Here is a 12,967-nt window from a genome sequence, read left to right on the forward strand (position 1 = left end):
CGAACCTGACAAAAAACTACAGTCCTGTTAAAACTTTAATGTTAATTTAATACAATTTGTTTCCAACCAGTGAGCTGAATTTTTAATGAAAAGATATTTTCGTTATTATTAAGTTTAGGTAGGTAGCTATTTCTATATATACCAAATGAGTATCCTCGATTTGCCGCCCTTCGAGTAACTGCCGCCCCCAATCGACGCTCAATCTGCCTACCCCCACAGGACGTCACTGGGTACAATAACAGATTATAATATAAAATCTAAATCTCATCCTAGTCTATGTTAGTTATAAAATATAATAAGATAATTATTATGATCTTACCGTAAACAACAGCGTATTGTCAATTGTAAAGAAACCCATTGCGGAAAATTTCAGTGGTTTACACAAAATGTATGTAGAAAATAGGTGAAGCTGCAGAATTAAAATCACACTTAAGTATTATTTCTATTACATAAAAGAAAAAAAAATCAGTATATAAAAAGTATATAAAAACAATTTATTTCAAAGGGGATTATCACTTTGTAGAATAATGAAATGGGATAATTCGTACCATTTAGGTAGGTACCATTTGTTTTATTTCTAGAATTTTATGTAAAATAATGATATTTTTTTCGCTGACCCAATTGGTGCAGTGTACCTAGTACCTAACTATCTTATATCCATCAATTTTAATACCTGTTTGGAAATGTTTTCATTGTTATTTGGATTCCTTTTATTTTTATCAAAAGTACGCGTCACTTGTAGCATCAGTTTATTAACCAGAACTGCTGTTTCTTCAGCCTGAAAACAACATTTAATTTTAATAACTTGACAGAAGACTGAATGCTTTCGAGTGGTCGTAATTCCGCCGTCTCGACGCACCAGGAAGAATTCCTGGGCTGATCACACACCATCATATCAATGAGGAGATTTTAAGACGAGCCGATAACCTAAGACATAGCTACTACATGGGCGGATTTACCGGTAGCATCCCGCGCTTGGCAATTAGCCCCATGTTCATAAAATGTCAAGGAAAAATAGTCGTTCCATTTAGGTATATTTGCATTTTTATAAATGCATGGAATATGTCTTACATTTATCGTCGTCGCGCTTGCAAAATACTCAACACAACAACAAATACTAACATATCTAGTAGGCATAATCATAATAATATGTAGGTACCAGTAGTTTAAAAAATAATAAGTAGGTATGATATACGGTTTCCGTATCATTACTATCATTTTCTGTTTATGGGGACAAAATTATGCTGCGAATAGGGCCCCAAAATGGAAAGAGGGGTAGAGGCAGTGGGTGCGTTTAGTGACGTAGAGGCCTAATGCACTATACATTCAGGAGTTTTGTTTTGCTTTGGGTAATATTTACACTTAGTTTGTAAGAAATGTGCATTTTTTTAAAATTTAATGTCTTTGTAACTGGTTTTGACGCTTCGGAGACCACCTTTAAATTTTTCTGACAAATCGTTGCGTCAATTGCACTATAGAAAGGCGCTTCTCGGTACCTAGGGGAAAGCAGAGCCCGTAAGTCCCAGGAAAGGGAGATGCACATACTGCGGACGGTGTAATTATTGGTACCTAGTCAATGTGTCCGTATGTAATTAACTTGCAGCTTATCAAATTATAATATTAAAGGCTTGTTTTTATTTAATTACCGTATTTTGGCAGTCATCACATCGCATAATGGTAGACACTAGCCGATACGCGTGTGCTAAACATTGGTGTATCGTGAAGTATAAAAAAATTAGCAACTGGTCTGAGTTTTCTCCTTCATTAAACCATACTACTGTATTCAACGAATGGAATAAATATAAAACAATCGACAAAAACTCTCCTCCAAATATTAACAAACATCGTTTTGAATATGATGCGTTTAGCTGATCCACGGAATCGCATAACGAATCATACAACTTAAACATGATTGTAATCTTTTCCTCTGTCGTGTTGTTTATCATTTCTTTCGACAGATTTTCAAAACGATTGTCCTTTCCTTTTGCTCGTGATTCAACCATTTTGGATAATTCCTTGTTTAACTCTTTGAAGCCACATAAACATACATCGACAACTTGTACATAGACAAGCGTCGACACTGACGTCAAATACGTCGGAAGATAGATCACGACTTGCATCTCAAACGATGGCATATTATTCCACGAGATATACAGTTGCGTGCTGATAAATACGTGGAAAATGAACACTGCGTGTAACACAGAAACTATTATAGTCAGTGTAAATCGCTTTTTTGTGTAGTTTCTCTCAATGTCTAGAAATCGAATCATACGATCAGCTTCGGTGAGAGACGTCCAAATATTGGCGTCATCGTCTTTTTTGAGATAGGTCTCCGCATACATAAAGATCGTACAAACAAACGACATGTAGAGCATCATCTTTTCAGACAACGTCAGAAGGATTGACTTATCAAAAAAACCGATTATCGTTTCTCCACTGACACTTACTATAGTAATACACCATACATATACTGCGCATACAAAGAGCGTGTACAAAAGTAACATATTGTTTACAATTATTTTTGATTTGCCGTTATCTATCATTTTATAGTCATATGGAGAAATAGAAGAAAATTTTCCAGCAAAAAACAATGGACAAACTGACTCCATAAGGTTATTAGCGGGGAACCATTTTCTTATAATTTTAGATAATTTACTAGAACACTTTATAAAAGCTTGAATGTTCGTATGGTTCATTTTAAAATTTTAAAGTAGATTAACTCAATAAATATGCAGAAATATGATACTTATTATTTTAAACGGTGATTAAACTTTATAATATATAAATATTTTACACTGTTGTTGGATATATTATGTAATATACTTCAAATTGAATTGGCTCTATTCTGACAGAAAAATGTTTTAAAATTCGTTTTCCAAAATATACATGTCTACACTAAGTATTGTGTTTTAGTATTTATGTCGAAAATGAATAATGTTGAGCAATTATTAGTATTATCGTGGCAAGTGAGTCTCAATCATTTTAATGTACTTATGTCCCAACTAATAAAAATTAAAGCAATTATATTGGTAGGTAGACATACCAAATTACAAGCAATAACGAAATTGTTTTTTATAAATTAAAAAATATATTTTAATTTGCAAATACAATTAAATCATACCTATGTACATAATTGGAATGCAAAATAACGGTAGTTCATAACACGCCGAAAATTCTCGTCTTCGCGGAATTTATTATAAAAAGTTGTACCTATTCACTATTCCTTCCTTAATTTTCGCCATTTTGAATTTGCCACCCCTAAGCAACGTATGGCCTGTTTACACCCACGGAACGTCACTGGTTTCACTATCATTAGGATTCATCGATGACGTCCCGTGTGAGTAGGCAGGACATGTATTAGTTTTTAGGGGGAACTTTCAATGGCTCGTGGCAATTAAAGGAAGAAAGACAATAAATAACACAATTTTTGAGATACCTACTATAATTTTTCGGCTGCTATATTATGCCTATTCTGAATTTTAGTAGATATAAATTTCGGAAATTTACATATTGACATTTCCTTTCTCCGTTGAAGACAGTCAGTATGAAATAATAAATTACAGTTGGGAGGCAATGAATTTATATAGATAGGTAGGTACATCAAAATGGAATGGGTTGGCATTTTAGTTCTGTTTAAGGGCGGCACTTTGCTTAGGGTTACTGGTTTTCATCTTCACACAACCAATAATAATTGATGAAAAAAAACTCTCTTAGCTTATCTCGACGCTTGGCTTATTGCTACCACGTATTTCTCGCTCTTTACAGGTTTTTTTTGTTTGCGATCCTTCCGCGTTTATGGCTAACATAGTAAATTGTATCATTCTCAAATAAAACGCGGTCAAAATTTACATACAATTGTTTTGACAGAGTTTGATCTTTCCGCTGTGCTACAATCCAATCACATTTTTAATAGGCAGGTAGGTTTGTATTCATTACAACTGTAATTATAATCGATATAGTTATATTCAGATAATAAATAACAATGAGAAACGGCATAAATTCAATAAGTATTGAGAATGTTTACTTGTCGTGAACATGTTTAGCCAAGATTGGACCTGTTAGGAAAACAGGATATGACGTTGGAGTCAGGCTCGCTTTTAGAACAATTGAATCGCCCTAGGTACAGCGCTCGCTCGAAATAGAAAACTTTATAAATCGGAGTGCTGGAAAATATTAACTTTTTTTTAAATACGTAGGTACCTACTAACCAACCTAACTTCCATCGACGAAAAAAATGCAATACTTCGTAGTCTTTAAATATATAATTTGCACTACCACCAAATATTCGGTCAGGCAACGATTTTCAGCGCCGCAGGCGAAAAAAAATAGTTTTCTTGATGTGTAAAATATGTGTGCAGTGCATGGTTTGTGTGCCACTGAGGGACGTCACTGCTTTTTACTTATAAATAATGTATTATTTACGATCGTTTAATTAGTACAATAAGTAGTAATGTCATACAATATCTACAGACATTAAAGATGTCGGAAGGCGAATTCTGGAATACTACATCCAAATCCTATAGAATGCTATAAAACTCTCATTAATCAGAATTTATGTTATATTAAGATCGCCTAAAAACTTTGTAGAAAAACAACACAAAATATTATTATTGTTTGTAGAAATAATGCGATATATCAAGTAGTCTTATTAAACCCTATTAAAAATGTAAATTAATGCAGGCCAAGGTTTTTTAAATATTCCCCGAACCGGAGCGCCATTTTTAACATTTCCTCGAAAGAGTGGAAGTCTTGAGGATTTCACGAACCGGACCAACGAGCGCTCCGGTGTGTTCCATACCATTTCAAGCGCTGCCTAGGTCGACTCGCCACGCCGGGGCCCCAGGCTAGAGCTCTGTCAGTCGTGACAGGGCTCAATATTATTATTATGTTTATGGACAAATTAACTATCATACTTATTGTGCTCGATTTTAAAGCACAAAAATCATACCTACTGAATGAGAAACAACAATTATAACCTACGCAATGCATAAGTAATATTTTTGCATAGTTTAGAATGATATATTATTATGTTAATTTACAAATTCAAATGACAGATATTGAGTTGTTTCGGTAGTGTTGTGGATGCTCGATCGATATTAGTATTCACAGTGTAAATGTAATTGCGGCGTGGTTAAACTAGTTCGACATGATCGGTCGATGTACAGTTACAGTACTGCTACCTCTTAATCTTTATTCCGTTTACTTGTTTCGCGATTAGTTTGCAATAAGTCGCCCATCTCAGTGCACTCCAACCGTTCAAAAATGACAATCCCATTGTTTTGAACTGTGGATATTGAATTGTTTATTTGTAAGAAATCGTAGAAGTTTAAACCAATCGTCATAATGTGTTTAATCAGTTAATAATAAAGACTGTAGGTAAAAATCACAATCGTAAGTAAATTACTTATATTGGTAACATTAATAATAAAATTATGAATACACTTCTTATGTGTAATAATGAAGGCTGTGTGGTATATATTATAAAAATATCGTGCAGATACTATTAATTATAATTTAAAACTAAGACGTTTTGAAAAACAATTAATTTGTAAAAATGATTCTAAGAATATGCGATATTAGTTATGGAAATATTAATTATATTATGAAAGATATAAATTCTTTATTAAAAAAAAATGGTGTTCATTGATATTATAAAATAATGTCTGTAGGTTTTATTATTTTGCTATTTACAGAATCGTTCCATTGCGTAGCAATGGATACCAAATTAGTGTCTTGGAGTTCAAAATATTTGGCGGGAATTGTGATACTATTGTGTTGCCAGCTACAGGCTAGAGTTGTCCCACCGATAGTGCCAAATGTCGTCAGCTTACCAGTTCCAACAAAATGTAAGCTGTATATTACCTACCGCTGTCGGCGATGTCATTACCTACCAAAGGTACCTAGCGGAAAAATACGAAGCTTGCAGTTTGAGACATTTTTTTGATAATTTACAATAATTTCAACTGTATTAATTAATAAAATAATATGTAGGTATCTGAAAACATTAAAAATAAAAACATTTTTTATTTTAAGTCAATGATAAACTGACAATTGTAATTTTTTTTATAAAATGTGAATTTGTCAAAGGACCCCACCCCATCTTATTATTACATATATTTTATGGTCATATAAATAATTTAGTTTATCAAGTTTTCTATGCTGTTCTAGGTATGGTCCCAATATTGAAGCTCGATTTGATATAAATAAAAGGATTTCAAGTTATACACATTTATATTTTTATAAAAATCGATGTTTTTAAAATAAATTCGTAAATTTATCATTGACTTAAAATAAAAAATATTTTTCTTTTTAATATTTTCAGATGCCTACATATTTATAATTATCAAAAAAAATGTCTCAAATTGCAAACTTCGTATTTTTCTGCTAGATGCCTCTGGTAGGTAAAGACTTTATTTTTTATTTATTGATATTATAAATATAGAAAACATTGACTTCTATACTTCATAGAATCTTCCTTTTTCTGCCTTTATTTAATTGATTTATGCCACTAGATGACAAACTCGCACCACTAACATCCGCCATCTTTGTTCTTGGATTACGCAGTTTTCAAAACCTTACAGCACCATCTAGGAGTGAAGGATAAACCATTTCCATACATTAAAACGTTCACAGAATCTACTTATCATTGTTCTACACTTAACTGAATATGTGCCACTTGTCATTCGGAGTGCCTTCAATTATTAAGATATTAACGAAATAAATTTTCAGTAAAACTAGATGAAGAAGCTGTTCAAATATTGCAAGATTCATTTCAAGATCCTGAAGTCAGACCTGGACTATTTCAAGGAGATATAGCAATGGATGATCAGGCAAGAGAGCCATTTTTCTCACTTACATTTCGGTTATTTGCCCTAATTAAGAACATAGTACATTAATATTATCTTCATACATTTTCTGATGGAAGATTTGATATTATATTATTCATTAAGTTTAGTAACATACAGTAGAACCTCGATATAATGGACTTCATTATAAAATAATTACAAGATAAAAAGAACTTTTTATATACGTTTTTAAATTTTCTGTTGAATCATATAAACTTGACAATTCTATGTATTAATAAATACTTTTTTTGTACTTGATAGAAATACTGAATAAATATAGAATACTGAAGTGTCATTTTGATATTTCATATTGATTTCCATAGTAACGCACGTATATATTAATAATTTAGTTGCTAGGACTGAACACACAAGAAAAAATGTGTACTGGACGAACAAGAATATGAGTTAATAAAAACGTGGTAAAATAGACTTCAGATATAACGGACAACATATCCAGTCAAATGTAAAAATTGTTAAAAACATCCTGCTAATATTATATAATGTTAAAATTCAAGCGCCACTGCTTTGTAAACAATATTCTACTAATGATAATCTAATAACATTTATTTACTATTCGTCAGATAACGAAATTCAACTATATTAGATGCATTTTCATAATTTTAGAGAGTTGATTATGCAAAAACGTGATTCTTTTTTCAAAGCAGGATTACCGAAAGCAAGCGCGTCGAGATCTAACATTAACGCCACCACAACGGGTGTGTTTGGATATATCAACTGAAGACGAATAAACAGGATTTTGTATGTGTTTTTATATAAGACTTTCGGCTTCCACGGACACTCATCACCCACATTTATTAGTCTGTTGTATCGAGGTCCATGCATGATGTATAAAACAGATAGAATAGCTTAACAACCCTTGTAGGCACTTAGGAAAAGATTTTTGTGTTTAGGAATATCAACCCAACACGAGTTACCAAGATGTCAATAACATCAATTTTTTTATAGAATTATCACTTCTTCTATAGACTAAAAAACTAAAATTTATATTTAATCTTATTGCAGATGTATAACTATTGGAGAGTTGGTTTAAGGTGGGATGTTTTTCCTGAAAAGTTGTGGAAAAATGGCACGGTACCATATCACATCAGCGGCCTCTATGATCCAGCCGACTATGTCACTATATACCAAGCAATAAGAATGTTAAATTTCATGACTTGTGTGAAATTCACCCCGTGGAATGGAAAAGATAAAGACTATCTGCTTATATGGCCTATCAAATATCCAAAGGTATTCAGAAAATCATTATAATGTTCTTTCATTATTCATTTAGTCTATGTGCATTGAAGAATAGTATACTTTTACCCCCCTAGGTAGAGGACAGATTCTTCTGTCATTGTGGCCACGACGAAATCACTTTGAAACAGTATTAGTGCCATTTGACACATAAATGTGTCACCTACACTGTCAGAAGAATCTGACACCATTCTACTAAGGTATTTTTATGGATCTACATTTAGTCCTTGGTTAGAATTTTTAAACTAATTTTGTTTAATTAGAAACACAAGGGATGGGTATTATCAAAATAATTTCAATTTTTTATTTTGTCCTACCTTTCAGCACATTAATAATGGGATTCATAAAATATTCAAGTACAACATTAATCAGTGTCCAAAAAAACCCTAATCCGAAATAGACTTACGAATATAAAGAATATTTAATAAGTTCCTAAAAAAGCGCCTTAATAAGAAGTACAGTCCAACAAACTTATCTAAAGAACGTCAAAGAAAGTCAAAAATGGTACCACGAACTACCATATGGACGCCATTTTGAAAACGTCATTCGAATGTCAGATTCTGTCCAGTTGCGAGTCTTAATTGGGTAGTTTTCGACAGTGGCTCCCCCATCCATTCTTTAGATAAGTTTGTAGGTCTGTACATAATATTATACTGCAGTGGCAAAGAGTAGAGGTAGGCTGTAAGCAGCGGCGCGGCGACTGGTCTAACATCATACAAGTGCACTGCACTGCCTGCATTGCTATGAAACATCGTTCAACATCGTAAATCAAATTTTTTCTTCATAGGTTTTTAATATTATCGCTCACTTATTGTAATGCAAACCATAAACCGATGTGCCCACATTCTTAATCGGCGATAATACAGGTACTATGCACCGTATACGTCATCCTCACTGAAATCGTTCGCGCCCCGGCAATATATTTTGTTTACTTAAAATGAACCCAAAGCTTAGTATTAACTAAAGCCATTATAAAACAACTTAAACCGTGCTAATCGTTTATGCCATGCGCAAGTTCCAGAATATTGTGCGCCGACCGGGTAAAATGACATCATATTGTTCTGAGTAGAGAGCAATTACATATTTGAATTATGGTTTGTTATTATAGACGCTGCGACTTCTGTTCACGCTCAAATAATGTTTAGTATCATATTTAGCAATCTCGTATGTAAAATGCCTGTTAAACTAAATACAATAGAATTCATTATTTTCTAAATTTAAAATGGGTAAGAAATATAATAGAATGTCGGTAAGATATTTTGATTTATGTGTACTGCAAATTAAATCAGTGAAGATAAAAATAATTTTGGTACCTACCGCATTTCTGGAAAATTAATATTTCATTATCCTGTGTGTTGACTGAACGCGACATGATATCGGTTATTTATAATAGGTATAGAAAATTATTAATTCATGAATTCTAGTGATAAGCTAATAAATCTTAATACCATTTCACAAAGTGCAGTTTCATAATAATCATTATTCATACAGTGTATAAATTGCTAAAGATAATGTACTTATATAGAATAAGATGGCTTACGTTGAAAGAGGTATTTATCTACTATAAGAGATGCAATCGTTTCTTAAAACAAATCCAATAAAGATTTAAGTAATTGGCAACATGTTTTATTAAAAATATAAAATATACAGGTAATTTCCCAAATGTCAATAACGTTTTGTCAAATCAAAAATAACGCCGAATTGATTTCATTTTTCAATAAGGTAGGTTTCCAGCGGAACCTCAAAAATTACAATCCAAAAAATCACCGGCCGCCACTGGCTGTAAGTATAGAGATAAATAGTGTATACTTACTACTTGTTAGTCATAAATGTAATACATAAAATTGCAGATAGGTTAGTTTCAAAAATTAAAATAAAGCCCGCATAAACCTGGATTATTACGAATAATCCACGTTTACATACAATAATAAATATGACGAATTATTCAATTGTCTTTTATGAAATTAGTATAAGATTATAATCTTTTGGTTTCAGGGATGCTGGTCATTTATTGGCAAAATTGGAGGTCCACAACTATTATCGCTTCAGCCACCTGACGCACGAGGGTCAAATTGTCTTGGTACTGAAGGTCGCGCTATGCACGAACTGATGCATGCCCTTGGAATCTTCCACGAGCAATCCCGAGAGGATAGAGACCGCTTTGTTAAAGTACACGTTGAAAATATTATTCCAGGTACAGAACAATTCAAATTATTCTTTTATCTTTGCATGTTTATATTCTAACAGCAATAGAATTTTTAAAAAATCAGACAGAAAGCCATGCAATCCCGTATTTTTATGTAAAATCATCCATTGGTTTCTCGAAAAGATCAAAATAATCCTTAGTTGACATTTTATTTTTTCTACTATCCTTTATAGATCTGGACCGCCTCACGAAGATGTTTCTTAAAAAAAATTGTTTTACAAGGACATTAGTCACTTGCTCAACCTATTGCGTCCATGTTCTGGGTCCAAACACAATTAAAACATAACATGTGAATTTTCCAGACCTAGAATTTAAAATGAAGACCCAAAAAATTATCGCTAAGCCATTGCAGGTGCATTGGTATTATTCACATATAATATTTGGTGTGGACTCACCAATTACGATTTCATTTCGATATAACTCTAAAAATTGTCTGTTATCGGTTTCTACAGACGGCAGAGTTCAGTAATGTTTAGTAATAACATTATCAAAATGGATACTTCTTACTGTGATCCTTACAAGAAACCACAATTTTTTTATATATTGCAAGCCTATACGAAATTATTTAAATTTATTTGTTTCAGCTTACAGTTCCAACTTTGACAAGCAAAGTTTAGAGAACACTACATACAGCTTTGAATATGATTTTGATTCGATAATGCACTATGGCAAAGACTACTTTAGCATCGCCAAGGGAAAGCCAACACTCACTCCAAAAATTAAAGGTGCTCGAATTGGACAAAGAAATCAGCTCAGTGTGACGGACTGCTTGAAGATCAATGAATTATATGGCTGTTTAAAAAATCCTCGCATGTCAAAAAAATATTTCGCACTTTGTCGAACGATAGGAATATGATAAATGAATTAAAATATTTTCTTGAGTACACTATTTAATTCCTCACATAACCGAGTAGATGTGTTCCAGGATTTTACTTTGTTATAATAAAATACATTCTTAGAAATATTAAGATGAAGTGTGGCGCCATTAATTAGGAACATCAAAGAGAATATGAAGCATCTAATAAACTATTATTATCCTACAGCTTTTTCCGTTTTGGCGAGTGATTGTGTGCCTAAACATCCCCAGATCGTTCTTTTTTTTTAATACAAATGTATGGATTTGATAAATTTCCTTCCTTATTTTCGAAATCTTGCAATGTATTTGATAATTTACCATTCGTCGCGAGACTATTTTTTAAACACATTTCTTGAATTCTCCTTTATTTGTTTTGTGAGAAACAAAAATCCTATACATTTTCAACAGATGACAACGCGCACTATATTTTTTACCGAGATACTATAATTTCCTGGACCGTGTAATTCGGTGACAAAAAATAGCAACATTTCAAGTGAGAAGATCCTCAAAAATTCTAGAATATGTGGAAAAAGACACAATCGCCGCAAATTGTGCCAACTACTCAATAGTACTATATGAAACATTGCAATGGATACGAAAGAAGAAATTAACGATAAGGTAATAAAACTGGTATGAAATTTATTTCGCTATTGAATATTATGTCTAGGTTATATTCACATACGACGTGTAATATACAAGAGTTTTCTATAATATTATATCGCTGAGATCTCGATATCGCATCACAAAATTATAGTCACTGCTATAATTTGAATTTTACATTGAATCAATAAAAGCTAAATTTTTTCTACACAAAATCGTCCAATAAATTTACAAAACATGATATCGTCACCTCAATATCATCTACTCAGCACAGTTGGCGTCTTGCCGAAAAAACTGCAGTTGATATTGACAAAAAGAAATTAACCACTTATAAACTTCTCACCATCGAGACAAAGATGGAAATTATTAGGCGTTCTGACAGCGGTGAATTTTTTGCTTCAATCAGCTGTTCCTACGGCATGAGCCGGTCTACGATATGTATAATTTTGAAAAACAAGATTATTATAATGAATGTGTTCAAAACTGTGGAAATATATCTTCAAAGACATAGAATTTCAAGCAAGTACTAAGGCTAATTTGACAAATTTAAACTGAGGTATTCTTTACATGATATTAAATTCACTGGAAAAGCTACCAGTGCAAATAAAGATGTTGCAAATGAATTTATTTCCACATTGTCCAAAATATTTAAAATACACTTTTCGATCTTTTATTTTTACATTGCTCTACTTTCATACATTCAACATTCGTACATACTTTCAGGTATCAATTGTGTATGAAAGTCGAGGACCGCCTGTAAATCATTGGTTAATGACATTGATTGTAGGGACATTTATCAGAATCGTTATTTTATTATTTTTCCTCATGATATTGTATAAATAATAAGTTACAAATCAATAATCATGACAACGGAAATTGAAAAAATGATTTCTGGAACTATCCATTATGGATGGATAGTTCCAGAAATAGTAGGTAATTATGTATGGATTTATAGGGAAGTATATGAGTTTTAAATAAGTAGTGATACCAAATACAACTCCTCGCGAAGAGACGTCGCCAATCCCATATCAGAAACCTTACATAAAACAATGACTACCGTCCCATAAAATCACTATATGCCCTGCAAGTTTGCAACCCCTGAGAGATATTAACAAAACAATATTTCGAAAACGATATCTGCCAAAAACAAACGCACATTCCATGCGCCTCCAAACCGAGAATTTCTTTGAAAGGACTCCGACCGGG

General features: G+C 32.5%; 1 protein-coding gene across 1 annotated transcript; it reads left to right on the forward strand.

Moving 5' to 3' along the window:
- The first annotated feature begins 5,713 nt into the window (after positions 1-5,713).
- On the forward strand, positions 5,714-11,161 carry LOC147067066 (hatching enzyme 1.2-like). The gene is made up of 5 exons (XM_085954628.1): positions 5,714-5,846; positions 6,730-6,830; positions 7,869-8,093; positions 10,095-10,293; positions 10,890-11,161. Exons 1-5 carry the CDS (start codon positions 5,714-5,716, stop codon positions 11,159-11,161), a joined length of 930 nt encoding a protein of 309 aa, XP_085810754.1.
- The last annotated feature ends 1,806 nt before the right edge of the window (positions 11,162-12,967 follow it).

This window comes from Rhyacophila brunnea, unplaced genomic scaffold, assembly GCF_057557595.1.
Source record: "Rhyacophila brunnea isolate RB1 unplaced genomic scaffold, BYU_Rbru_1.0 scaffold_4, whole genome shotgun sequence".
NCBI lineage: Eukaryota > Metazoa > Arthropoda > Insecta > Trichoptera > Rhyacophilidae > Rhyacophila > Rhyacophila brunnea.

Coding starts and splice junctions, on each gene's coding strand:
- LOC147067066 (XM_085954628.1), top strand. CDS start 5,714: ATGGATACCAAATTAGTGTCTTGGAGTTCAAAATATTTGGCGGGAATT. Junction 6,831..7,868: donor ATATAGCAATGGATGATCAG/GCAAGAGAGCCA, acceptor ATCTTATTGCAG/ATGTATAACTATTGGAGAGT. Junction 10,294..10,889: donor CGTTGAAAATATTATTCCAG/GTACAGAACAAT, acceptor TATTTGTTTCAG/CTTACAGTTCCAACTTTGAC.